This window comes from Haemaphysalis longicornis, unplaced genomic scaffold, assembly GCF_048455015.1.
Source record: "Haemaphysalis longicornis isolate Haplotype H1 unplaced genomic scaffold, Haemaphysalis longicornis Haplotype H1 scaffold_2, whole genome shotgun sequence".
Lineage (NCBI taxonomy): Eukaryota > Metazoa > Arthropoda > Arachnida > Ixodida > Ixodidae > Haemaphysalis > Haemaphysalis longicornis.
Genome location: NW_027526295.1, coordinates 180,149,137 through 180,174,230, shown reverse-complemented (window position 1 = coordinate 180,174,230; position 25,094 = coordinate 180,149,137). Strand labels below are relative to the sequence as shown.

At 47.4% G+C, this 25,094-nt stretch overlaps 2 protein-coding genes and 1 pseudogene across 3 annotated transcripts in view; 2 read left to right on the top strand and 1 right to left on the bottom strand.

Annotated features, from left to right (window-relative positions):
• Window positions 1–14,929, top strand: part of Syt4 (Synaptotagmin 4) — a 33,541-nt gene extending 18,612 nt beyond the window's left edge. The window contains exons 4-8 of the mRNA XM_077698823.1: window positions 5,701–5,880; window positions 8,396–8,635; window positions 9,805–9,928; window positions 10,706–11,040; window positions 12,692–14,929. Coding sequence (XP_077554949.1) covers window positions 5,701–5,880; window positions 8,396–8,635; window positions 9,805–9,928; window positions 10,706–11,013 — 852 coding nt within the window. The 3' untranslated portion in view covers window positions 11,014–11,040; window positions 12,692–14,929. The remainder of the gene's footprint in view (window positions 1–5,700; window positions 5,881–8,395; window positions 8,636–9,804; window positions 9,929–10,705; window positions 11,041–12,691) is intronic.
• Window positions 14,930–17,538: 2,609 nt separating this feature from the next.
• On the top strand, window positions 17,539–18,837 carry LOC144167542 (uncharacterized; annotated as a pseudogene).
• A 1,834-nt stretch (window positions 18,838–20,671) lies between these two features.
• LOC144169581 (aquaporin-9-like) overlaps window positions 20,672–25,094 on the bottom strand; it is a 114,719-nt gene continuing 110,296 nt past the window's right edge. For both annotated transcript variants that reach the window (XM_077698821.1, XM_077698822.1), the window contains one exon: window positions 20,672–24,257. In XM_077698821.1, coding sequence (XP_077554947.1) covers window positions 24,148–24,257 — 110 coding nt within the window. In that variant the 3' untranslated portion in view covers window positions 20,672–24,147. The remainder of the gene's footprint in view (window positions 24,258–25,094) is intronic.

Sequence of the window (25,094 nt, the reverse complement as noted above, 5' to 3'; positions counted from 1 at the left end):
ATAAATAATCGTCGTTCACGTGTCCGCACTTTTTATCCAAACAGGACAAGGAAATTAAGTCGTACTTTACATAACCAAGAATGCGGGCTGCCGGGGGGGGGGGGGGGGGTGTCAGCCAAATTTTGTCATCTGGGATGCGTTTGTTTATTGATCTACAACTGGTCCTCCGCGACGCAGTACCCGACCTCATCATCGAAGGTCACCAATCACGTAAGCGTCTTTGCTTTACTCGAAACACCTGCGTTCCAGCCTGCTCAAGAGCCTCTCCATCCCATGTCAGCAAATCACTGTCTCTCAGCCCCCTCCTTATCTTTGGAGAAGTCACACCCAGGTCAACTCCTTACCTGAAAACATGTGCCCTGCCTCTATCCAGGCCGTTGACAAGCCTGGCCTCAGGTCCACGAGAACATTTATGGAAAGCGTATACAGACGTTTTCAATACGGACGAGTGTACCTACTCTTACATTCAACACAAATTGCGCACAATTACCACAAAGTTCACTTGTGCCTCAATCAAGATCTCATCAACGTAGATTGCTGATGAGTTAGCTGTCACTTTACTCTCATTTTTACGAAGGATCCAGCCGTTATCATATACTTCCAAGCTTCCTGCCGAAGCTTCTTGGCTGGGAGTGTGGCTCCCTCCACTCTGAAACAACTCGCCAGACATCAACCATGCCAAAGGTCACTCTTATCTCGACTCCTGTCCACTCCTTGCTGATAGGCAGCAGTTTTGTTCATCAGCAAGTTTACGCCCTCTCCCTCCAGGCTTTCGAGGCGAGCACATCGTCCGCCCTCTTGTCCCTTTAAACATTACCATCCCGACTGACACACTCCCCTCCACCACACCTCCGATTCTCCAAAGCAGAAGAATCAACACTTTGAAGGCTACAAACTAATTCCTTTCCTCACCCAGTCCACGTAAATTGCTTTTTCCCCTCTCAATTTTCTGCTGAGTGCAATTCGTATTCCCGACGCGGAAATCTACGTCATGTCATAATAGAGGGCGGACATATATCCCACCCCTGAGCAGTGGGAAAAACTGGTGACCAACAGCCATCTGGGCGCCCAGTAACTCCTGGCTTCCAAAGTGAAAGCTGCCTGCTCATCTCCTGGATTGTTGATAGAGAGAACCGAACGGCTCAACAAAAAGTTTGCTACTACTATTACTGACAAATTTTGCCCAAACTAACCAGATCTATGACAGCGGTTGAAAAATGGGCAAGCAATTACACAGGATCAAAATGCCTAATAAAGAAAAGTAAAATATGGCAGCTGGTAGCTTTAGCGACTCTAGGAGCAAAGAAACAAATCAGACTGAGCTCTGGAATCGCTTTTAAAAATAGGGCTTATTGCCCTGGGCGGGGTGCCAGCCTTATAATTGTAAAGCTGAACGTAGTTTGTCTTTGTAGGTATATGCCGATTAATATAAACCTACATGGAGTGCCACGCGAATGTACTATTCGATCTTATCCCGTACTTTTCACCTAGTAATGTCAGCGAGACCTACCTCGTTCTGTCCCTTCTTCATGAAACCTCAATTAGCTACACAAGCTACAACTAAATCTTATTTGGGGGGAAAATCGGTGATCATTGCCTAAATCAACAAGCCGCTTTCAAGAGACTTCTTTCTTCGTAAAAAATGGGTCAGCTTTATCTTAAGCCCGCTGAAAATGTCGGAAGTCAGCGAGGTGAGTTTTAGTCGTATTTTCACCGCAGAATTCTGTGGCAAAAGGTAAAATGAAGGGTGATGGGTTTAAACACACAGCGACGCCTAGTTTGCTACATTGCACTGGGGGAAAAAAAATGTCAATGAAAGAACGGCCATCAGCATGCGGAGAAAAATGAGAGGCAGAAAAAACAAGCAGGAAAGCCCGTGCACTCAAGTTTTAGCACGAAAGTGTTTTATTCCCGGATACACGAAAATTTCGCTGACGGTGATATCCGTCATGGAAGTGACGCCAGTACAACGAAGAAAGTGGCCTGTAAAGGATGCACCCCTGCACACAGGTTCTTCTTGCAGGGAAGCAACCTCTAGTACTAAAGATTACGTTATACTTAGGGTTGTTCGTTTTCAGGTTTTATATTTTAACACGAAAGTGTTTTATGCCGCAGTACCACAATATTTCACTGACGTCATATCCGTGACGGAAATGACGCCAGTACACCTTTGCCGAAGCGACCCGCCAGCAGGACGTCGCTCGCCAAGCACACCTACAAGACAGCCGCCAACCCGCAAATCATGCTCAGCTGCAGATTTCGCTGCACATTTCACTTTCATGTTTTACCGATTCTTATAACAGAGGAATCAACCACAGTTTTTTATGCTCTTCCATAGGCCGGGATCATCCAGCGCTGACAGCCTTTAAGCATTCACTAAATTAATCCCATCGCATAAACTCGCTCATCCAAGCAAGCTCTGTATTTCCGTCTATCTTTCCAATTAAAAATGCTTCTTTGAACGATATTTCGGACCGCCTTAAACATTTTTACCTGTTCTAAATTTATATCAATGCCCGACCCGAAATCTGTCATAGTGCGCTGTTGCGCTGTTGTTCTAAATTTAACTGCACACACATTTTTTTAAGAAGTAACTATTTACACCATTCAGATATCAAAATCATTCATGCCGGCTCACTCAGTTGGTACAGGGACACATCCAAGTCCTGCTAACTTATTACCAGCTCATGAAGTCCTTTTTTATTCATCAGATATATACTTAAATACCACTTCTTATCTTATCTTTTTAAATGCTATAAACATGCAGAATAAAATCGCGATTCGTTTCGATAAAAGAATCTGCGAATAGCATAGCTAACTGTGTTCCTGACTGCGTTATATTTGGAAGGTCAGCCTCCCGTTTCTTCATAAATTTTGGAAGCAAGAAATATATTATCTTTTTTTTGATCAGTCTATGAGTTCGACGAAAATTGCGAACAAAAAAATAGGAGGAAAGCAGCAATACCGATTTACTCCCACGCACACCGCCAACCCCCAAATGAGCGGGCGGTATTCGTACGTTCTTACTTAATTTTCCTTAAGTGGTGGTGAGCAAAATTCCAATCAAATTCGTACGCCCGCACTTTTTTCCAAACTCTAGGCTGCGTTCTTTCTCAGTGTTTAGTGAATATTTCTCACGATATACTTATCCTTTTGACACTTAAGGTTTAGTACTAACGAAAAAAAAAAACAAAAAAAAAAGAAGACGAAGGCAGATTTCAAAGACCTTTACGTAAGAATAGTGGGCGCTGTTAGAAGCATTCTTTTCTAGTTCGCGCCGTTGTTTTTACCTTAACGCAAAACCTCCTTAAGCTGCTTGTGCAGCATTTAGTGAAGCTCAGGGCCCAGAAAACGACGAAGCCATCGACGCTGATTGGCCGACAGGTTGCACTAGCACACCGTCGCTAGGGTTCGTGCTTCGCAGCCCGATCGAGCGGTCATGCTGTCAAGTCTAGAGTAGATGCTAAAATCGCGTGAAAGGAGGCGGAAAATTTGTACGGCACGCGGCGCTTTACGCACTGCCTACTTTTACAATTGCCTACTACTTGACCTTAATTACTTTGATCTAAAACAATCAATCCTGCGTAAAATAGAGCCAAACAGAACCGTAGGGTGCACTGCCAGCAGCCGACTGTTACTTATGTTTACAACGAAAGCTAGCGCAGGGAATCGTTCGTACGAAATGCGTTTATGAAGAAGCTCGATGCAACAACACAAATACTGAAAGGAACAAATACTACAACTTTTTAACTCAGCACAGTGTTCATAATTTAGTAACTGGCTTTGGACCAGATCAATTTAAATTGCCGCTTTGTATTGCTCAGTGAATATTTTAACATGTTCTGAAAACTCTCGCGTGCATTGTTCTACTTTAGCTTGCAGCGTTTGCCTCGAAGTAAACCCAACTCCGTTATCTGGGCATTAGGCATGAATATTTGAGGTCGCCGTTGCGCCAGAAAAATCGGCTTACTGTGACCGCACGAGTGGCGAGTCGGTAGAGATGCAGAATAAAGAAAGTGAAAACTGCCAGCGGCGGCAAAAACAAAAGAAGCTCCTGCTGAATTTCTAACATAAATCCTGTTGCGCTAAGACAACTGGATTAACCTGGAGCCGCCTTGGTTCAAAAACGGAGAGAGCAGTCGGATGCTTACATTATTCAGCTTCATGTCAGGCCCGTTTTTTATTCGCGTAGACATTATAATAGTTTTAAATAAATTTATAGCTAACTGTCCTGGGAGGGGGGTTAACAACGGGTGGAGGCTTCACAGTTCGCTATAAAGAGGAAAGAAAACTTGAAAGTTGGGTCTTTCTAATATGGATCACAATTACTGCGTCTCCGGTGATGGGAAAATGAAAGAACCAAAATAGATTACCTCCTAGGGTCGCTCAAAGAGTGGGAAGGATATATTTACTTACTCACGTAAAGGTACGTTTGAAGTATGACACGGCTATAGCAAACTTTGTTCACACAAGCCGCTTCTATCAAGCGAGGTGGCCTAGTTATTGGTTGCCGTTTCTTGCCCTACGTGACCGGGATGTCAACGGTGCAGCTCGTGTGGTGGTCAAGGTGAAATAAAATGTTTAACCGCAACCGGGGTTCGCAAATGTATGCTTTTGACATAAAAAAGGTGGAAGATGCACTTTATTACGGAAATCCTTTAGCTTTGGAGAAAAAAAAAGTTAGGAAAAAGCGCCTAGAACTCGCACTTCTTTTCTTTTTTTGAGTCTTTGTCTCATTACAGGGTAGCTTGGGCGCTCTGAATTCATCATCTGCTAGCGAGGTGATTTTGCCCTTTTTTTACCGACTTTCTCACTCAGTGCATCCTAGCGCAAATTCGCATAAATTAATGTCCCGCTTCTAACGAGAACTTTGGCTATTTCTTTCAGCACAACAGGTGGCGTAGCTTAACTCGTACCTCGACGATGTTGTATGTAACCACCATTATCGCGACCGCACTACCACCTGTTTACGTACTCGCAATGAGAGTACCCCCTATATGCATAAGCAAGACTAATGACTCTTCTTGTAGCCTGTTCCGAACCCCATGCAGTCGTAATTGCAGCTCTGCGCAACGAGGAGAAATGATGCGCTAGGATGGGGTAAACGCAGTAAAAGTATTTTAGAGTCCTTGTGGATGCGATGTGAGCTTTTTTCTGAGCCATCTGCTCAAGATGATTGTGATGATTTGCGCAGTGTGGGTCTTGTAAGTTTATTGTAAGCCGGTTCGTGTGTAGGTCCTGTTTTTGCATAGTGCCCCAGTTTGTGGTGAAGACCTTGTGTTGCTTGTATTATTAGAAAACTATGTGTAGATGCAACAAAGATAAACTTTCTGTTTACAGGATGATATGTGAGGATTGATTGCTTTGCAATAAATGCAAACGTTAATGACGGGACATGTGTAATATGATGCTGCTCTGTAGAGACGTTTCGGTATGCTCCATTTTCTGCCCGTAACTGGGCGCCTGTCATCATAAGGGAGAATGCACTGCGTAGCCTCTCTGTTTACTGAACTCAACGCTGTGCAGTCTTTGATTAGGCGTATAATGTGCGGAGCTACCATGCAGGGTCAGCCGACGCTCCCAGACCTCAGGGTGTGACCGCTTTTCATGAGGTCGTCTCAATTGGGGAGGCCCCTTCGGGTCGGAGAGGAAGCGCCTAGAATAATCGAAGAGGCATTCAAAGGCAAACCCGAACTGCAGGTGACCGAAGAGAAGCCTACGCAGCTGGGGCAGCTGCACTTCCGACTGCGCTACAACTCGGAGAAGCACGCGCTGCTGGTGACCATCGTACGCTGCTCGGACCTTCCGGCCAGGGACCCCAACACGGGTTCCTCTGACCCATACGTCAAGCTCCAGCTGCTGCCCGAGAAGCAGCACAAGGTGCGTGGGCCCGTATATGTACCCCATTGTTTGGCGGCGGCTCAATCTTCTGCTTCTCTCTCTAACTCTCTCCCTTTTTATGCCCTTTCTCAGCTCTTTTAGGATATCGTGACAAGCACGGGCGTGTGAATGAATTTTCCCAAGGAGGAGGAAAAGTGACGCCATTTTCTTAAATACAGAAGTCACAAGGACACATTCGTATAATTTTAAGCAAGCAGTACTAGCAAACATGCCACCTTCGCCGATCGCAACTGTGCAACTACAGCCTCGACACGAGGGCAGGAGTAAGAGTAACTAACCTTGCCCCTGCAGGCGCTCACAGAGGCAGAAGCTGTCTTGTATCACAGCGATAGCTATCGGCAGGATTTCTCACCGTTCGCAGCGCGTGCTGAAACAATGATGTTATGGCCTGTAAAGGATGCTTTGCTGCAGGCAGATGCATTAGAAGGAGAAGCCAACTTCGCAAAGAAGGGCATTATTGGGTTTAATGAGAACTACAAATACAGTTTTGCGACATGGTTGTAGCGCTAAAAAATAGACGAACACAAGCAAGATGACAGGATGCATACAATTACAGTCTGTCGAAGTTTTCTTGGCCACACCAAAGATTTCTAGGCCACAAAGAATTCAAAGCAAAAACGTAACACCTAACTGCGCACAAATTATTTTATGACAATAAGAAAGAAAGGTGTTTTCTTCAGCTTTCTGACACAAAACGGTACTTTCGGTGTGGCCTAGAAAATTTTTACGAAAACTGTACATACCTTTTACAAGGTAATTCCGGCGCAAAATCTCGTCGATGTTGCTCGTAAGCAGGGCGCTCAGATGACGCACGCTCTCTCGGGGAACTATCCGAGAAATGGAGTGTTAGCCAACTACTAGCTTTTTTTTTTTTTTTTTTGAAATCCCTCCAGCACAAACGCATGTTTCAGGGTCAAGAAAGTGGTCAGTGAGATATGTCTGTAACTGTGCGCATCACGATGGTTGAGGTGTCTCTAAGGGCGCATCCAGCCACAAACCGTTATATCTGTGTCTGCGCAAGCACATGATGTTAAACCCCATTTTCAATGAAGCGCACGCACCGGAGTTTCGCGGCTCGGCTAGCAGTCCAGCTCGCGCCGACATTAAGCTATGGGCGGACCATGATGTCAAAAAGACTCACAGTCCAGCCCCGTCCTGTACACTGCCGGGAACAGCGAAGCAGTAGGCGTGGGTTGACTTACTAGTTCTCCAGATTCCTTCGCCAACAGCATACAATTACAACGTCAAAAGGGCGCAAATCCTGATTGAAGAAGTGTGCTAGCAAATCGGCACATTTTCTTTCACACTCACCTAAATAATCTGCGTGGAGTATGGGAAGGTTCTAAAAGACACTGTAGTACTTCGTTGTTAGCGGATCTCCTTGTGGCCGTGCATGAGTCTTCGTGCAGGGGTTACGTACCAACCCTTGCTGCACCGTGAACAAGGAAGCATTTGCACAATGTGCACCGAACGAGTACAACAGGCGCCACTGCTGCCTCGTCTGCCATGACATCAATCCGTCCTCACATGGCACTGCTGGCGTCTGACTTTCGCACTGGTATACAGCAGCCCGTTTCAAAGGCTTTCAAGTCTTCACTGACGGCCATCGCCATATTAGGCCCGGCAGACAATGCCTTCACTCGGTGCAAGTTGCACTCACTCGGCGCTACTCCGTAATATTAAAAGGCTGCCGCGCGTGATCAATCTGGCACTGCTCTATTTTAGAAAACGAGCTTTCATTGCAATTTTCCCCATGCGTTCGGAAGGTTGCTCAAGGTGAAGGCAACCATTGTAAGGTACCACTGGCGCCGGGTTACCGAAAGTCCCCTAGGCATTTTAGCGAAAGTCGCGAGAACACGCCCGGCTTGCGCGGAGATGTAGCCGGTGCTTCCACACGGTGTTGGGCTTAGGTTCGAAAGTGCAGTACTCTAAGGAAGGATGGAATGAAACTTTATTAAGAAAGGATGGCCCGAAGCCGCTGGGGAATGGGGAGGGCAAGAAGGACGCTAGTAATGTCCAGCCATCGAGGCCGCACAGACGAAGCTCCAGAGTGCTGTCAAGGTGTCCTTGACGCACCAAGAGGGCCGAATCCACTCTTCGTATGAGTGAACCACGCCGGGAGGTGTTGGGCGCGAAGCACGGCAACGCCCGGGCAAGACGACCAGACGAGGTGCGGAAGGTCAGGTTTCCATGTGCCATGGCATGCGTAGAAGAACACAGAGTACTCTAAAGATAAAACAGCAGGCGTCAAACACCAAATACTAGAGTTAGTTTTCCTTAAAATTCTAGAGTAATCTGCACCGCAAGAGTTTAGTTTTCTACACGCGGTGTTCTAGAAGGGCCGGAGTCATTGCGTGTAATTAATTCTGCCCCTTCGTGCGTGCTGTGGCATTGGAGGCACTGCTCTTCTTTGCCAGCCTCCTATCTGCACTCCGTCCTCTTTGATCTTCCCCTTCCTGCATGGGGACTAATGAGCCTCCGGTCACTCGCGCAGGTGAAGACGCGCGTGCTGCGGCGCACGCTGAGCCCGGTGTACGACGAGGACTTCACCTTCTACGGCATCAACCCGAACCAGCTGCAGGCCACCACGCTGCATTTTGTCGTGCTCAGCTTCGACCGGTACTCGCGCGACGACGTCATCGGCGAGGTGGTCTGCTCCATGGCCGGCCTGGACACCGACCACCTGGACAAGACGCTCGCCCTCAGCCGCGAGATCGCGCCCAGGCACTTCAAGGCGAGCGCTGCACGTTGAAGTTGCTCCGCGATTTTTTGAACTGTTCGACTATGATATAGTCCCGCCAGGATTCCAGAAACACTGCGGCTAGGGTGGTTAAAATGGGCTATGGTGGCTAGAATTCTAGCCACCCTACTGCGGCAGTTGCAATGCCAGCCACTAGCAGCTTGCGTAGCGTCACGGTAGGCCATTGAGTCGGCCACTTTACCGGAAGCATTCGCTTCGAAACAGCGTTTGTTTTGCAGCGACATCTGGCGATTTAAATATAGCGGTACTTTTTTTTGGTGTGCTTTATCTGCCACAGTGTTGCCACGTGTCCGTAGCTGTGTGGCCATCACTAGTGTCATGGCGCATGCATGGCCGAAAAACAGGATGCTTTTGCCATGCTTTTTTTTGTTCGGAATTAATTGTGATAGAACCCAGGCCCATCTGCTTCTGAAGCGGGAACCGTATAAGCACTCTTCGAGTCGTGTTTATTCCATTCTAGCTGCGAGACAGATATTGGCTCCTGACACCGCTTGGTTGTAGCGTTGCCTTTTCCATCCCATGTTTGTCCGGTACAATATTCCTACAATAAAAAAAAATCCACTCGGTGAGTATATCGGCAAAAAAAAAAAAGAGTAAGAAAATTTTAAGCGAGCTTGAAATAACTGAATTAAACGTGCGATGTGCGATAAAACGCCATACAGTAAAACCCACCTTAAGAATATCTGATGACGACGACGATGATGATGATGATCTGAATTTACGTTTGCAGGTCTATGGTTAGGCCAGACACGGGCGATTCGTTCGGCAAAAGAGCTGTGTGCTAAACGTCATACAGCAAAGCCCACCTTAAGGAGCTCTGATGATGATGATGCCATGAATTCAGCTTCGCGGGTAGGCCAGCCACGGGTGATTCGTTAGGCCGAAGAGCAGTCGGTTATGCGGGCACGCGATCGTGAGCGTAATCGTGAGCGCGCTCATGAGCGTCGTGCGGAGCCCAAAGTTCGTCAGGCGGAAGTGGAGGCCAACAAGCGACGAAGGCCTCAGTTTTGAACTGCGTGCTTACCATCAAGCGTTGCGGGTTTTACGTTTTCGTTTAGGAAAGGGACGAATAATTTTTGATGTGTCGCAAGCCTAGTGAGACGCGGCAGGTGTGACTCCTCCTTGCATAACCGTTCGTGCAGATCCGGTCTCAGGGCCGCGGTGAGCTTCTGGTCTCGCTGTGCCACCAGCCGGCAGCCAATAGACTCACGGTCGTGGTCCTCAAGGCACGAAACCTGCCCAAAGTGGACATCACTGGACTCTGCGGTACGCACCTGCTGTTCCTTGACTCCCACTGTAGCGCTGCGTTGCCAGCTTGCCGCTTTCTCATCCTCTATAACCTCTATAAGGTTATAGAGGATACGGTATGAGCACTACTGTTTGAGACAAGCGTCGCTTGTGACTGCAGTTCAGAAAGTAACAGCTCCTGCTTTTGCTCTATAGTCGCGGTGGCAGTAACAGTGATATCACCTGGATAGAAGCAACATAGAGAATTGCGTTAGGCGAGCTCGTCGCACTTTCATCCGGTCATACTGCCATGATTTGTCGGCTCTAATGAAGCTGCAATGCCGCTCCTTGCCAGGGGTACGATTTGAAAGCAACAATTAAATCAAACGTTCATTGAAAGAAATCCCGCTCCGTGTTACCGCACCCATTTCACTTTGCGGTTTGTTGCTGACGCATAACTCGCCCCATTTAGTCACTAGCCCATCATATACCTGCGCTAATTGACAGGGTGTTTGTGAGTGCTCTGCGCGGATTGAAGTGTCTGTGAGGCCACATCAATGGAGGCTGTCTCTGGTAGCGTAAATCATGGCCTAATGGTTATCAGATTTTCAATGAAGATGGAAAAACATCGTATCTGAAAGTTTGCGCTACGATTAGTATTTCCTGGGGCAGCAAATTACGACGAACTTGCGTATCCCGACGGATTTGGTTGTGCGAGGACCTACACTAAGAACAATGGCATACGCCATCTGCCTTACGATGAGTATGGGCAGCGTTCTCATTGTCGCTCCCTTCTTGCTGGACGGCGGCCTGCAGACCCGTACGTGAAGATCTACCTGCTGTACAACGACCAGCGGATCGCGAAGAAGAAGACGCACATCAAGAAGCGCACCGTGCACCCGGTGTTCAACGAGTCGTTCGTGTTCGAGGTGCCGTACAACGAGGGCCTGGACAACCTGAGCCTCGAGTTCCTGGTGCTGGACTGGGACCGCGTCACGAAGAACGAGGTGGTGGGCCGCCTGCAATTGGGGCCCCGAGGGTCCCCCGCCGCGCAGCAGCACTGGAGAGAGGTGCGCAACTCGCCGCGCCGGCAGATCGCCGAGTGGCACAAGCTGAGGGAATAGGAGGCCTCCTCTTGAGACGCCCAAGGGGTGAGTGCGCGACCTTCTTGCAATGGGCACTCGCCTCCCGAGACCTAACTGCCAGAACGTATCTTGGTAATACAAAAGCTTGGACCAAATTTTTCACTGACGTCAAGGTCTCTTCTTGTTCTGTAATCATTTCCACCTTAACTTAAGGCTCATGGTTGTACTAATTCGATTTGAGATTTATACCACCTCAGTTATGAAGTGCACCGTAGCGGAGCGCTACGAATTAATTTAGACGGTCCGTGGATCTTCAACGTGCGTCGAAATCTCGTACATACCGGGGTTTTTGTTTTCCGTTTCCATTGGGGAAGCAGTCCCGGAAGTCGGGAATCGCACCCGCCACCTCGTGCTCGGTAGCGTGGCGCCTTAATCAGTGAGCCAACATGGCGTATGCTAGCCGATGGTGGTGCTCTGTTACGGAATGTTGCACCAATACGTCCTCAGGTTTTAATATTTATGATGCTCGTCTCTATGGGAGCTGCATTTATTTCAAGGTTAAGTGTACCCCTGAAGCATCTTCATTTCTTTACTTCGGTTGACCAGACAGTAACAGCCCGTGAGAAATCTGTGCCAAGTTATCAAAGCTCTTCAACATCGAACCGCACCAGGCGCTACCACGTATTTCCCCACACTACACCACTGCTACCCTTCGCTCCGTACACTCCCCCTTCTCTACCACAATCTCACCAAAGAAGAGGAGACCCCTTCACGCCGTATGGAAGCAATCACTTCCCCAACGGCACTTGCCTCCACTTCATGTTTCCAAATCAACATCACTCTGCGTGCGTCTACTTCCCCACACCTTGTACCACACAACATGGGAATACACAAGCGTCCCATTCCTTTCTGCCAACCCTCCCCCACCCTTGAGCAGTGGGAGGGCGCATTAACTAGCTCAAGGACCACAAGGCTCTGGTCTCTCGAGCCCGATCAGTGGCCGGGCCCCGGGGATATCTTGTATAGAGGTGTTCCCCCCACAAAGAAGACAGTTTTCTCAATGAAGTTTGCCCTTCCTTTTTCTTTTGTTTTGCGCATTGAGACGTCACTTCGGTGTAGTAAGCGGCGTGGCCGCCCTGTACGCGTCTGCCTATGCATCTGTACGCTTGAGGAAGCACTTGGTCTCATTACGCTGAGATCTACCTTCCCAATATCTCGTGTTTTCGAAAGGCTACAATTGTGGAGCAAGGCGGGGGCACGTTTACTACTCGATCATATTTAGTTTATGCCGAGGGACGTACTTGCGCAATAACAAAATGGCGGCGCCCAGGATGGCCCGCCATTGCAGCGCCAGATTTCCCTCTGTATATATGAGTGGTAAAATCTATGCCAGGATGCATACAGTTTTGTAGCAGCCACTATCTTGGACGCAAAAGCTACCGTCACAAGCACCACCTTTGTGGGGTGTTGGGAAGTATCGATCAGGAGGCAGTTCTAGCCTAATTTACGTAGCACACCAAGGGACCCCACCGCCGGTGTGGATCGTCTAAGCTTTCGCTATTCTTCACAGTGTACGGTTCGAAGATTAGCGCAGCATAGTTTTCCGAAAAGCAATGCGCAACGCTTTCAAATTAACAGGTGAATTTTTATAGGTTACCGCAAATGACTGATTTCGATTCTTATTGGTGGAAACTAAATACGCCTTTTATTTTTGCAGGTTCTGAAGCGCCAACCGCGGCAGCGCGGTCGGAGCTTCGGACTTCGAGGGCCCAAGATGAGAAGAGGCCGCACGGAGGAAAAAAAAGGAGACGTGCCGTTATCGTTTCCTTTCGTTGTTCGCTGTATGGATCGTTTCTGATCACGAGGTCTTCTCGGGACCAGAGTCCATTATTTTTCGTCATATTTCTTCAGAGTCATTACGTGCGTGAACTATAGTGCAAGTTTTGATGCCTGCGATATTTCCCAAATAGATAGAGTTGAACGGGCTGTTTCGACCTAATGTTAGTTCTACTAAATTCTTGTCACCCTCAAGCCTTGGATCTGAAACCATGCACTTCGCGGCGTGCACTATACTACGAAAAAAAAAGCATGACCTTTATGATCGCTCCGTGTATATCTTTCGCAGTGACAACAAAAAAAGGCTTGCGTGAAATTATTTTCCGATATCGCGTAGTGGTGTTGAGTGACGTAAGATTTTTTAACGTGTTTCGTGCCTCATTGCAATGAACCACCGCTTGCTGGCGTGGTCCCTTATTCAGTATTTTAAAGCATATACGTAGCTAATACTTTGTACATACCAGTTCTTCAGCACGTTAATTCTGAAGAAAACCAATCAGCATCTTGAGTTATCTCGCGATTTAAAGCGCCTTGTACACCCTTCAAACGGCTTCAAATTTTTGCGTAACGCACTTTTTAAGGAGGACGCGAGAAGGTCGGTTTTGAGTAGGTGGTTGTCTTTTTTCACCTTTTGAACGACGATGTGCTTTGGACGAATTTTTTGAAAGCACATGCGACGTTAACGTGTGCTTTTGGCTGGGATGCGTTCTTGTTCAACGATGTGCAACGATGTTGAGAGCTGTCCAACCACATGCATGTCTGCTGACAAATATAGGTTTTCGTACTCGAAAGTCGTGCTTTCGACTGTACCGGTGAATGCCATCATTTGCGGCTCGAGGTATGTTCACGACGCTCGAAACAGTTTTGTTTTAGAGGCAGAACACAACAATGCGTATAGAGTACAAGTAAGAAAAAAGTGAATTGTGCACAATCCACATTGCACGCCTACCAGTCGCAGTTTAGGAGGTCACAATATTCAAGTTCGTTGAGTAAAAGATTCGATTTTGCGGCTGTCTTGCGGTTCTCCATTTCCTATTAATTTTGTCCACTTAATTATTAATTAAATGGTCACCTTGTGTTACCATTCTTGTAGATAAAGATGCTGTTTGAGATAACTTTAAAGAGTGCTTGTGTCTAAAAAAATGCACACCTGTCTAAACTGCGACAGCAGCACCAAGAGACAACGTACACTTCAAAGATGCCGGCGGAAACAGTTACTACTGTTCTCATAAAAACACTGCGTGCACGCGGACACGGAAATCCTCTCAGCGGCTGAGTAAAAACACACGCGCACACACACGCACGAATTAAGGCCAGCAGCGTTCATGGGTACACCAGTTACGGTTTCGCTTTCCTACGAAAGACATATCGTGTTGACGTGGAAGGTGCGCAAGTGCTTACACATGTACTTTGTGAACGGACCTTTGCAGGTGGTGGGAGGGACTGCGAGGAAGAGTTGTTTATCCCTGTACATAATAATAACCTACGACAAGCGAGTGCGTGGGGCGCGCGCTTCGCGCTCACGTGACGGCAGAGTATTTTACGTATACCTCGTTGGTAGATCGAAAGGACGTATAGCCTTTGCTTTGCTTTCATTACTGCGTGTTACGAGACTATATAGCTAGGAGTTCCGAGCCGAGACGAGTCGCCCCCCATTTCCGCACTAATTCTCCTCGCCGTATTATTAAGCACGACGTATTCTTCCCCCGAGTGAGCCAATCTCCGTTCAGATGCTGTGTGTGTGTGTGTGTAAGTTCGCCGTTACTGATTGTGGCCGCGTTTTGTGTCGCTGTTGTAGGACGACGCCGATCGCGCGCGCATTCGGGTGTGTAACCACTCTGCCCCAGAAGTTCCCAGAATTCCCCAAACTTCCCTATCCCCCTCTTTGTGCGTTTATCGCGTAGGCGTGCAGTGATGCCGTGTCTTGCTCCCCTACACTGTACAGCGTACCCGCTTGCCTCGGTCGCGCTACTTTGGTCGTGGAAGAGTCGATCACGCCGCTGCAAGACAAGCTGTCCGTGTATACCCGAAGCAACGCTACTGTAGGTTGTTTTTTATTTGTTATTTTTCGTGTGGATTTCATGGAATGATTCCGCAATAAACACAACTTTATCGGAAACCTGGCTTTTTTTTTCCTGGAAAGCATCGGGTCACGCATGTGTTTCCTGCCTGGGTACGGTGGCTTGGATACGTTCGCTTACCACGAATAAAATAAAGGTGAGGCGATGTAGGTGGTGGGAGCATTCGATCGTGCAGGCTGGAAAATCAAAGCCCCTTTTTAACACGAAAGTGTTTTATTCCGTGATACACAGATTACACAGACGGCATATCCGTCACGGAAATGACGCCAGTACAACGAAGCAAGTGGCATGTAAAGAGTTGCTTGGTTGCTTGTGTTCTCGACAGGCATCGGGGAACATGCGATCCCGCCGATGCGCGTGTCACGCGTCCTCTGGACTTTTCTTCGCTATGTAAGACACGTGGGAACACATTGCCACATAGAATAGAAGTTTATTAACACGAAATTGTTTTACTACCGGATACAGGAAGATTTCGCTGACGTCATATCCTTCACGGAAGTGACGCCAGTAGAACGAAGCAAGCGGCTTGTAAAGGGTGCACCCCTGCACACAGGGTCTTCTTGCGGGGAAGCAACCTTTAGTACTAAAGAGTAAGTTATACTGAGGGTTGTTCGTTTTCGGGTTTTATATTTTAACACGAAAGTGTTTTATGCCGGGATACATCAAGATTTCACTGACGTCATATCCGTCGCGGAAATGACGCCAGCACACCTTTGTCGAAGCGACCCGCCAGTAGGACGTCGCTCGCCAAGCATACCCTCAAGACAGCCACCGACCCGCAAATCATGCTCAGCTGCAGATTTCTCTGCACATTTCACTTTCGTGTTTTACGGATTCCTGTGACAGAGGAATCAACCGTAGTTGTTAAGAGAAAGATTGTGAAAACCGCGAAGCTTTCTCCTATGCAGCCTGAGTCAGAGTCCAATATTCAAACTGCTTCGACCGTGCCGGAACGGCGGAATCAGATAGACATCGGCTGCATAACGCGAGGGACCAAGGTTCGATTCAGGCCATGGAAGGTTTTTTTTTTTTTTTTCGTGAGGCACTTAACGTTCCTTCGCTTATCATCATCACCATTTTGTGAACCCATTGTATAAAGTTGGCTTTCCTGCAGTGTGTCTGCTGACAGGATGGTCGCCATCAGTAAGACATAGAAATTTTAGCTTTCATTCCAGTTAGCTTGATAATTGAGTAGTGTTTTGCTTGTTTCTCATGAATGCAATGCAAAAGGAGAAATGCTTGCATGCGAATGATTTCCCTGAGCTCTACGGCAATAAAATTTCCGCATTATCCTTGCAGTCCTATACCGAAACGAATAGATAGAAATTGTGACCAGTTGGATGAAGTTACGTAATGTAAAGTTCTCCATTCCTACCAGCCAGCTGACCGAGCCCACTCCACACTGCACTGTAAAAGGATTTACACACTTCAGGGTGTAAATCACTGTCTATAGCTAACACCCTTAAACCCTAGCAGAAAAAAAAAAAACACAGGGAAAACACCCTTAAAGATGCGGGTCGAGAAATCGTTTTTTTTTTTTGAAATTTTCGTTTTTTCTGTTTTTATTTTTTTTATCATGATTAGTTCCTCTACCATCTATAAAATAAAAATCAAAGCCTAATTCAAAAATTCAAACTGGAAATAAGTTAAAACGGCATTTAAAGAGCCCATGGTGGCAGTTAAAAGACCGAAAGTAGGCTATATTCAATCGTCGCGCGCCCGAGACAGCGCGTCCGCACGCCATCGCGGACAGCGTGAAGAGATAGGCCAAGCCATGTTCTCCCAATGACCTTGGTGCCTTGGTTGCCCGGGCTGCTGCGGAGCAGAAAATAATAAAAAGGATGTTTTTTTGCTGCGTTTTTCGTGCCGTGCGACGGGCTTTAAGGTCACGTGGTACGAATCGGGGATTGCCATTGGCTGCTCCACGTTGGCGTGTGGTGAAGCCTACTTGCTGGCTCCATGGCACTTCGAACTGCCCTGCTAAGAAACAGTCGTTGTGCGTTATAACCTGCGTTATGACTGGGAAAGTGGCTAACAGAGATATTCATCGGCCCTCGAAGTACCGCTCTGTGCACAAATTTAAGGGACGCCGGCGCAAATCGACGCCGAAGACTCGCCGAACGGCAAGTGCACCCGCGGCCGCGAGGCCTAGCAACGGCGACGCCGACAATTTGTGCGGCTTCGACGCTGCGTTGGGGTACGTTTGAGTGCCTCCGAAAAAAAGATTGGACTCTTTCAGAATGAAGAAAGAGCGCGCGAAGGGGATTCGTGCGTTATTGCTGACATTACAGCACTGAACTTGCTAGTGAGCGGTGCGGTTTGCCCGACGTGTCGGCGATCGGAAGTTCGAGTTCGCGAACCGGCTGAGCAGCGTAAAGGACTCGCGTCGTATCTAGAGCTCCGATGTGAAAACACTGCGTGCTCAGAAAGTGTTCTGTCCGCGTTGTGCACGTCACGGCGAGTTTCATCGGACGGAAATGCAAGCACGAGCGCGGAGAACAGACCGAGCGCAAGCAGAGCGTACGACGGCGGGAGCTCGCGCGAGTCTTTCGCGATAAATGTGAAAGCTGTTGTGGCAGCATGCTCTGTGGGAATGGGCTATGACCAGCTGGTCCGCTTTTCTGCGATAGCTGGGCTGCCGAAGCCCATGCATCATAAGTCATTTCCTGCGATCAGTCGGAAGGTGCACGGCGCAGCAACGAGTGCCGCCTCAAAAAATCTTGACATCTAGGCAGCTCACGAGAAGTGAAGTCGGGGAGGACAACGTTGCCGTGATGTACGATGGTACATGGCAGAAACGGGGCCACAAGAGCCACAATGGTACTGGCACGGTTGTGTCCCTTGACACTGGACTTTGCTCGGACTTTGAAGTCCTGTCAAACTTCTGCCCAGCCTGCAGTCGGCACAAGGTCCTTCCAGATGAGAAGGAGGAAGTTTGGCAAGCTTTCCATGCCCCTGTGTGCGAAAGAAACGTTGACTGCTTGGCGCATGCAATGGAAGCAGAAGCAGCCTTGCGGATATGGCAGAAGAGCCAGGAACATGCTACGCCATTGCTCTTCGCAGTGTTCCTCAGTGATGGAGACTCGAAAGCCTACAAAGCAGTTGTAGATGCCGATGTGTACGATGTGTACGAAAGCTTGCCAAACTACGATGTGTACCGATGTGTTCAGATACAGAAGGAAGATTGTACCAATCGTGTGGCACAGCGCCTTGGCACCAACATTCGCAAGGTGAAGGAGCCGCTGCCTAGAGGTGAAAAACTGAAGGATCCTCTGATCCAGAGGATCCTTCATATTACCAAGTTGCTATTACCAAGCCTGTTACCAAGTTGTCATCGAAAGCAACAGGGGCAGCGTTCAAGGCATGCACCAGGCAATTTGGGCTTCCTACTTTCATTCTTGCTTGTTCGATGGTGCGAGCAGTCACAAGTACTGCCCAGCTGGCGCAACATCCTGGTGCAAGCACAGGCGTGCCGAAGCCTTGGGTGAACCGGCACCTGCCCACACACCACCGCTCACCAAGGCACAAAGGAAGGCAGTCCTGCCAATTTACAAGAGGTTGACCAGCGAGGAGCTGCTCACACGCTGTGTTCGGGGCAAAACACAAAGCGCAGCAGAGTCGTTGAATAGTAAGGTATGGCTCCTCTGCCCGAAGACACGATTTGCCTCCCGGTTTGTTGTGGAGATGGCTGCTGCCTTGGCAGTTTTGTGGTTCAACCAAGGGCACTCCAGCTTTGAACGTGTCCTGAAGGAGCTGGGCGTGCTTCCAACTGAACATCGGGTTGTACTCGGCGCATCTCAAGACAACACACGGCAGAAAAAAAATGTCTACCAAACAGACTGCGGAAGCGAGGGCACATCGGCGTACGCTAAAAAAGAAGTTTCGAGACGCGGAGTCTGCTCGGAAGAGCTGTGAGGGCCAAACCTATGGCGCAGACTGCTTCTAGTGGCAGTGACTGCTGGGTGGACATTGGTTCGCATTTATGTGCAAGTTTTACCACAGCTTGGGCACTGCTTTGTAAATAAACTTTCCATTTTACTTTCAAATGCGTTTTTCTCAGAACGTAATTTTTAGCAACTTTTTGAGTTTGCCCCCCTTGTTTTTGGCACTTCTGATGCTCATATCCGAATGAAATTTTGCCCACATATTCTCTAAAGCATGAGAAGTGCCGTTATGTACATGAAACTTTGATACCACTTATTTTTTCATTACAAAAAAATAATTAAGTCATACTGACTTTCTTACAAGTTAGACTTCCTAGATTCAAATTTTTTACCTGTTTTATCATGCTTTATGTGCACATCAAAGTTAGTTTTCGGCATTCTACTGTGTATGAGGAATAATATGAGCCATCAATGAACTAAATGCACGGAAGTTTAGTTGGAGAAAAAGTGGGGGCAAAAATGCTTACATTTTACACATTGTCATGATGCAACGTAAGAACTATGCAACTCGCAATAAAAGTAATTACATATTTGAAAATTACATATTTGCTAACAAAAAACTATGTTAGCAGCCTGAATTTCATTTTTCTACCATGAATATTAAAAAAAAAGTGTTTTCGAGTAGCATCTTCCCTTAAGGGTGTCTTGCCGTTCGTAACACCCTTACACCTTAGCAAAAACAAGAATACACTCTTTTAAAGGCTGTTTTATCGTTAGTTACACCCATTCAAATGGTGGCTTTTCTCTGTTTTCTGGTAGGGTGTTAGGCTGTTAGTTATAGACAAACAGGGTGTAAATCAATTTACAGTGTGCTCTCGTTTGCAGCCGGCCGTAAACGCGACGGAGGGGCTTTAACGTACACCAGGAATCAGGGTTTTATACTTGTCAGGTGGGGTGGTTTGTGTACAGAGCTCTTCGATGTAGGCAGTTGCGAAACTCCGCCTCAAAAAACGGCCCGCACCTGGACCCCCTTCCTTTGGATCGTGCATATGGTGGCGCCACTGCGGCCACCCCACGCCCTATCCAAAAAACAAACTAAATATTCCAACTGACGATTTAACCTTAAATTTTGTTTTAAATGTGCGTATTTTTTTGTACTTTACTAAGTTATTCATTGCTTTCCTAACTGCGATTTTTGTGGATAATGTTTCTGCGTCTGCGCAACTGCCTCGACGGGTTGGCGCTTGTGCGAACACCCCAGCACGACATAGGTCCTACCTGAAGTACTAAATTTGCAGTTATCGCTCGGCTTACATCACACTGTATTCCAAAACTAATCCATTAGCTGATCAAGTGGCTCTAAATAATCCTTTCAAGCTTGCGTCAAGCCTTCGAAGCGAATGTTTAACTTTTTTTGTCGCCGGAAGACCGCAGATGACGCGCAGCAGACGACACTGCGCAGGCGACAACGCATCTTGTTGAACACACATACGCACTTTTTGACTTCTCTTGGTTCGAATGCATATAAAACACTTGTGTGATTGAACACCTTGGGCTTCTTCGGCACAAAAAATTTACGTAAGCACCCAAATACCATTTTTAGGCCAGCTCGTCGAGTTGCGAACCACGGTGTGTAGATTATTTTGTCACCAACAGATGGCGCCACTGTAGAACAAGATCCAAAACAGTGGACCGATCGTGGGGCCACTTTTTGACGCATGGGGCCTATGGGAAATTTCGCAACTCCTACATTAAGTAACTCTGGTTTGTGTAGGGTGTCGAGGCTTCGGCGATGCTTCACGAGGAACCGCTTGACACACCTGCTCTCTTGCGACCCTTGCCGACACTTCGACGGCGCCCTAAGGAAAAGGGCGACATTGGAGAAGGACACCAGGATAGCTTTTTTTTTTATTCATCTGAGCAACAACTTTTATTATACCAGTTTCAGCGTACTGAACAATTCTCTGAGAAAAATATAGTAGCCGGGTGACACCATTAACCGCCGACTCCCTCATCGCTTCTTTGCTTCAAACACACACGCACACACACACCAAGATTCCTAGCAGCGGTGAGATAACACACAATGGCCTCGCAAGCTGCCGTCACAAAGGGCTTGATCGCGGAGATCACGTCTGTACAGACAACCGTCAACCCACGGGAAGAGCACTGGCCTACTCAGACTGAATTTATTTGAGATTATTTACAGCAGAGTGCTTAAATTCAGCCTTCAATGACCACTACGCCTTGTTGCCAGGGTTCACGCAGCAGCAAACGAGATGTGTAATCAAACAAAGCAACGCAAATGAACCTCAACGTCAGCATTGCGTACGTAGCGTAATTATTGCAGCACCCTCGTTTTCCTCGTTTTATTTATTTATTTTTTTACATACATCAGAACTTGTGTTGTCAAATTATGGGGTTTAACGCGTTGAAGCCCCGCCTGGGCTGCGAGCGGCGCGTTGTAGTGGAAGGCTCCGGATTAATTTCGACCACCTGGGGATTTTTAACGTGCGCTGAAATCTCTACAAGCACTTGTAACCAATTCACAAAATTCGATATAATATGGCAAGTAAAATTCACGTGCACCACGCGATCTCCTATCCCACATAAAAAATGACAAGATCTGCAGTTCGTGGCCACGACCGCCGCCAGGGACCAAAGGTTCATGACCTACGGCTAAGCGACAAATCTGGGCCAATAAAAGGTCTTCAATCAATCAATCAAACAATCAATCAATCAATCAATCGATCTGCAGTTCATAAAGGATAAAGTGTATACAGTAAACCTCCGTTATAACTAAGCCCCTGGCTTCATTATAAGCGGTACTTCGATAAAAGTGGTCATGATTTGCTCTTCCTGCACTGCAGTTAAACCGCCAAAAACTTCGAATAAAGCGGGAGATTGAATAAAGCGAATTTCGTTACAACGAACGGAGGTTTACTGTATATTCATGAATAGGAGGCCACTCGGTTTTTCAGAGCATAACCATAAGAAAAACATTATGAAGCCCTAAGAATGTTGTAACATAACGCACCAGATAAATACACACTAAGGAGAAAAGGTAAGTATGCGAGCATTCATGTACACATTAAAATAGTGTCGGCATACTTGTGTGAACATTTTCCGGTAATTACACGTAAGAAACAAACTGCGGCCATGCTAGTTGGACACGCTACATAACCACTTCTGTCACAGTAGCCTTACCGTAACTTCAGGATTATCGGATCAGTTATTCAGCGCCCCTAAACGTTCGTCGAAGGTCGTTTCATGTACATGCCCACCAGCCGTCAACGTCTCCAAGTACATCGAAACAACCATCCAGATCTTAGCCAGCCGTAGCGTGGGTGTACGCTATACAGCATCGCTAATTACAGGTTAGGCTCCCGGATCTGAGCACCTCTCTCCCTGAGATTCGCATTTCTTTCTGTAGCCGAATAGGACATGGAGTAAAATTTAACAAATTTATAGAGGTATATACATCAATTTTAGTACTCATATGGTATTGCAACGTAAAGGCGGGTATAGGTTCTACATTTCAGGTCCCGTCAACGCTCTAACAAAGCGCCCCTTATTGCAGAAAACAACCCTGCACGCACAAACTCTACCACCAGGCCATCTTCTTCATTTTCTTTTCTCTCCAGACAAATCTCTATACCCGGGTCTAAGTTAATAACGGCAATAACTTGCGCAGTTCCGACGAAGCTACGCACCCGGAGTGAAGTTTGAATGGCATTACTTGGCGTTTAATTTCGGGTGCTCACGCTAACACGAAAAAGTAGCCAATTAAGTTATATTGTCGGAATGCGACAGGCCTGCGGTCATGCAAGTCGGTATGCGACTTGTACATCTTATCGCCCTCATTCGCGCCCCATTATGCCCAGAGGCATCGAAATCGACGCCCACTAAATCTCAGTCTGCTCTTCCATACATGTTGGTCACCAGTATCTACGCTTAAAAGCGGCACACAAAACATACTGAGCTTGAGATTTTATAAGTACACGTCCTTTGAGCACGTGTATACAACAGTTCAGAGTGACAGGACGCAAATGTACCCGAACATTCACTAGACAAAAATCGTCTGCGAAGCCCTCGGCTAACGACTCGTGCGCGGCTGTATCATTTCTCGACTCCACCTTTAGTTTTTCGGTGCGTTTGGTATATTTTCAACTTCAGTTCCGAAGTTGAAAATATACCAAACTTCGGGGGTTCCGAAGTGTCCCGACGAATCCAACCTCCCCACTATGAACAAGGTACAAGATACAGGTACAAACGCCAAATACAAGCTGAAATGGACGTAGGTGCGCCATACGTACACAAATTGAAGGGCTGCGCTAAAATTTTCTTTTCAAACGCACAGTCCCCAGCAGATGACCCGCAGCTATGCTCAAAGCGGAAGCAATAAATCTCGCGTTTTTAAACATAAACATTGCCACCTGCTCTGGCACGGAATTCTGCATACAGCAAGTTGAAAAACCTATAAATGGAGAAAACACACATAACTGAGTGAAATACATGTCAGAATAGCGCCAAGAAATCTATTTCGTAGAACACAGAAGACCGCCGATAGCGCTAACCTTCTAATAAGTGTTTCCTAGTTCAAGCAGACCTTAAGTGATCGTAACGCAGCAAACAACAGTTGCACGTCCCACAGCTCTCTTTTCAAAACTGAACCGTGCGTAGTAACGCTATAAGATGCGGTAACCTGGGACCCACGCCTGCTAACCTGCCAAGAAGATCGTGCCTGTGTGTCCAGGTCACAGCACATGTGGTGACTCCTGCGGCATTGGTGCCAGTAGAGAACGCTCGAAGGCGACGGTTGGGTTAGGCCCCCTCCGTGGGTTAGGCTAGCGTCACTAAATAAAGGCTTTTAGAGTATCGACACTCTTTTCACTCATTGTTATGTGCCGCCAGGATTTTCATTGGTCGGTCAGCACCACGTGATATTTGTTTATGGTCGGTCAGCACCACGTGATATTTGATATGGGCACAGCCATTTTGTTTCTGGGTGCCTCTCCTCTTTCTCTCTATCTCTCTGCTGCGCGGACGCTAGTGCGGCCGGTCACACTCTGCCCGTCACAACTGGCGGCTCTTTCGTTGGGAGAGACGGCAACACTGCAAGCCAGAAACAAAATGGCCCCCAGACGCTTCCGGGTGCACGAAGTGGCGTACTCTTAAGCGTAGCTTATTTAGTGACGCTAGGTTAGGCCACGGAGCAAGAATAAGGGTTAGGCGGAGGGGGAAGGGTATGTGCAGCTGCGTAGCCTACAATCCACAGGCAGGTCCACTGGTTGGTGAGCGGGCGTCGGTACGAGGATGCCGTTCCGCGTAGATGGCGAACAAGGGCTGCGGCGAACGTGGCGACCGGTGAGACCTCACAGCCTTTGCTGCTGCTGCTGCACTTGGTCGAGCTCGATCACGAGTTTGTCGCCTTCGGTCTTGTACAGCGGCTCCGCCATGTCGTGCTTTCCGTCCTTGTCGTCACCTGCGGAACCGACCACACACGTGAGATGAACAACAAGAGATGTAGAGGAAGAGTACAAAAATACAGAAATAGACGAGTAGACGAAATAGTTCATGCCTCTTTGGCGAAAACTAGCAGTCGCTGTTGCTGCCAGATTTTTGAACTGAATTCTCTTTTAGACGCAGCTGCAAACGCTAAGGGTCTTTTGCGGGTCCATTATATTTTTACTCTGTTTTCATTTCATTTTTACTTGAATGAGGATGGGGTTAAGAAAAGGGTCAGAAGCCTGGATAACCTTTCCGACCGTCTCAACCTCACCAATCAAGCAACACTTAAATTCTCTGCAATCGCCCTGGTGCTGATTGATAGTACCGTTACACAAAGGTACAAATCGCAATGCGCATTGGGATAAGTGCCCTTCGTCCTACAGCGGCGAAGGTTTGAAGCAAAGCACTCTGCCGACGCTAGTGTAATAGTCTTTGTAACATGTCTTTAAAACGCGTGGCCTTTCACAGCGCGAGGCGTTGGAGAACGAACATTCAGTAGGGTGTGTTGTTAGACGTGGTTACCATCAAAGTCGCACGCTGTTGGGAACATTGATTAGAACCTCAATCAAATACGTCTCGTCACCTGGATATGCATTTTGAGTCGATTATTTAGCAAGAGGCACCATTCCCAATATCAAAACATGACTGAAAACACAAACCGATACGTCTCGTCACTTAAATGTGCATGTTGAGTTGATTGCTGATCAATAGGCCAAATTTGCAAGGTCAGTAACGTCAAAACAAAATTGTGTGGGTGTGTACGTAGATGTCTTTCTTATAGGAATGACCGTCGTCAGCGCTGAAGAGCAAT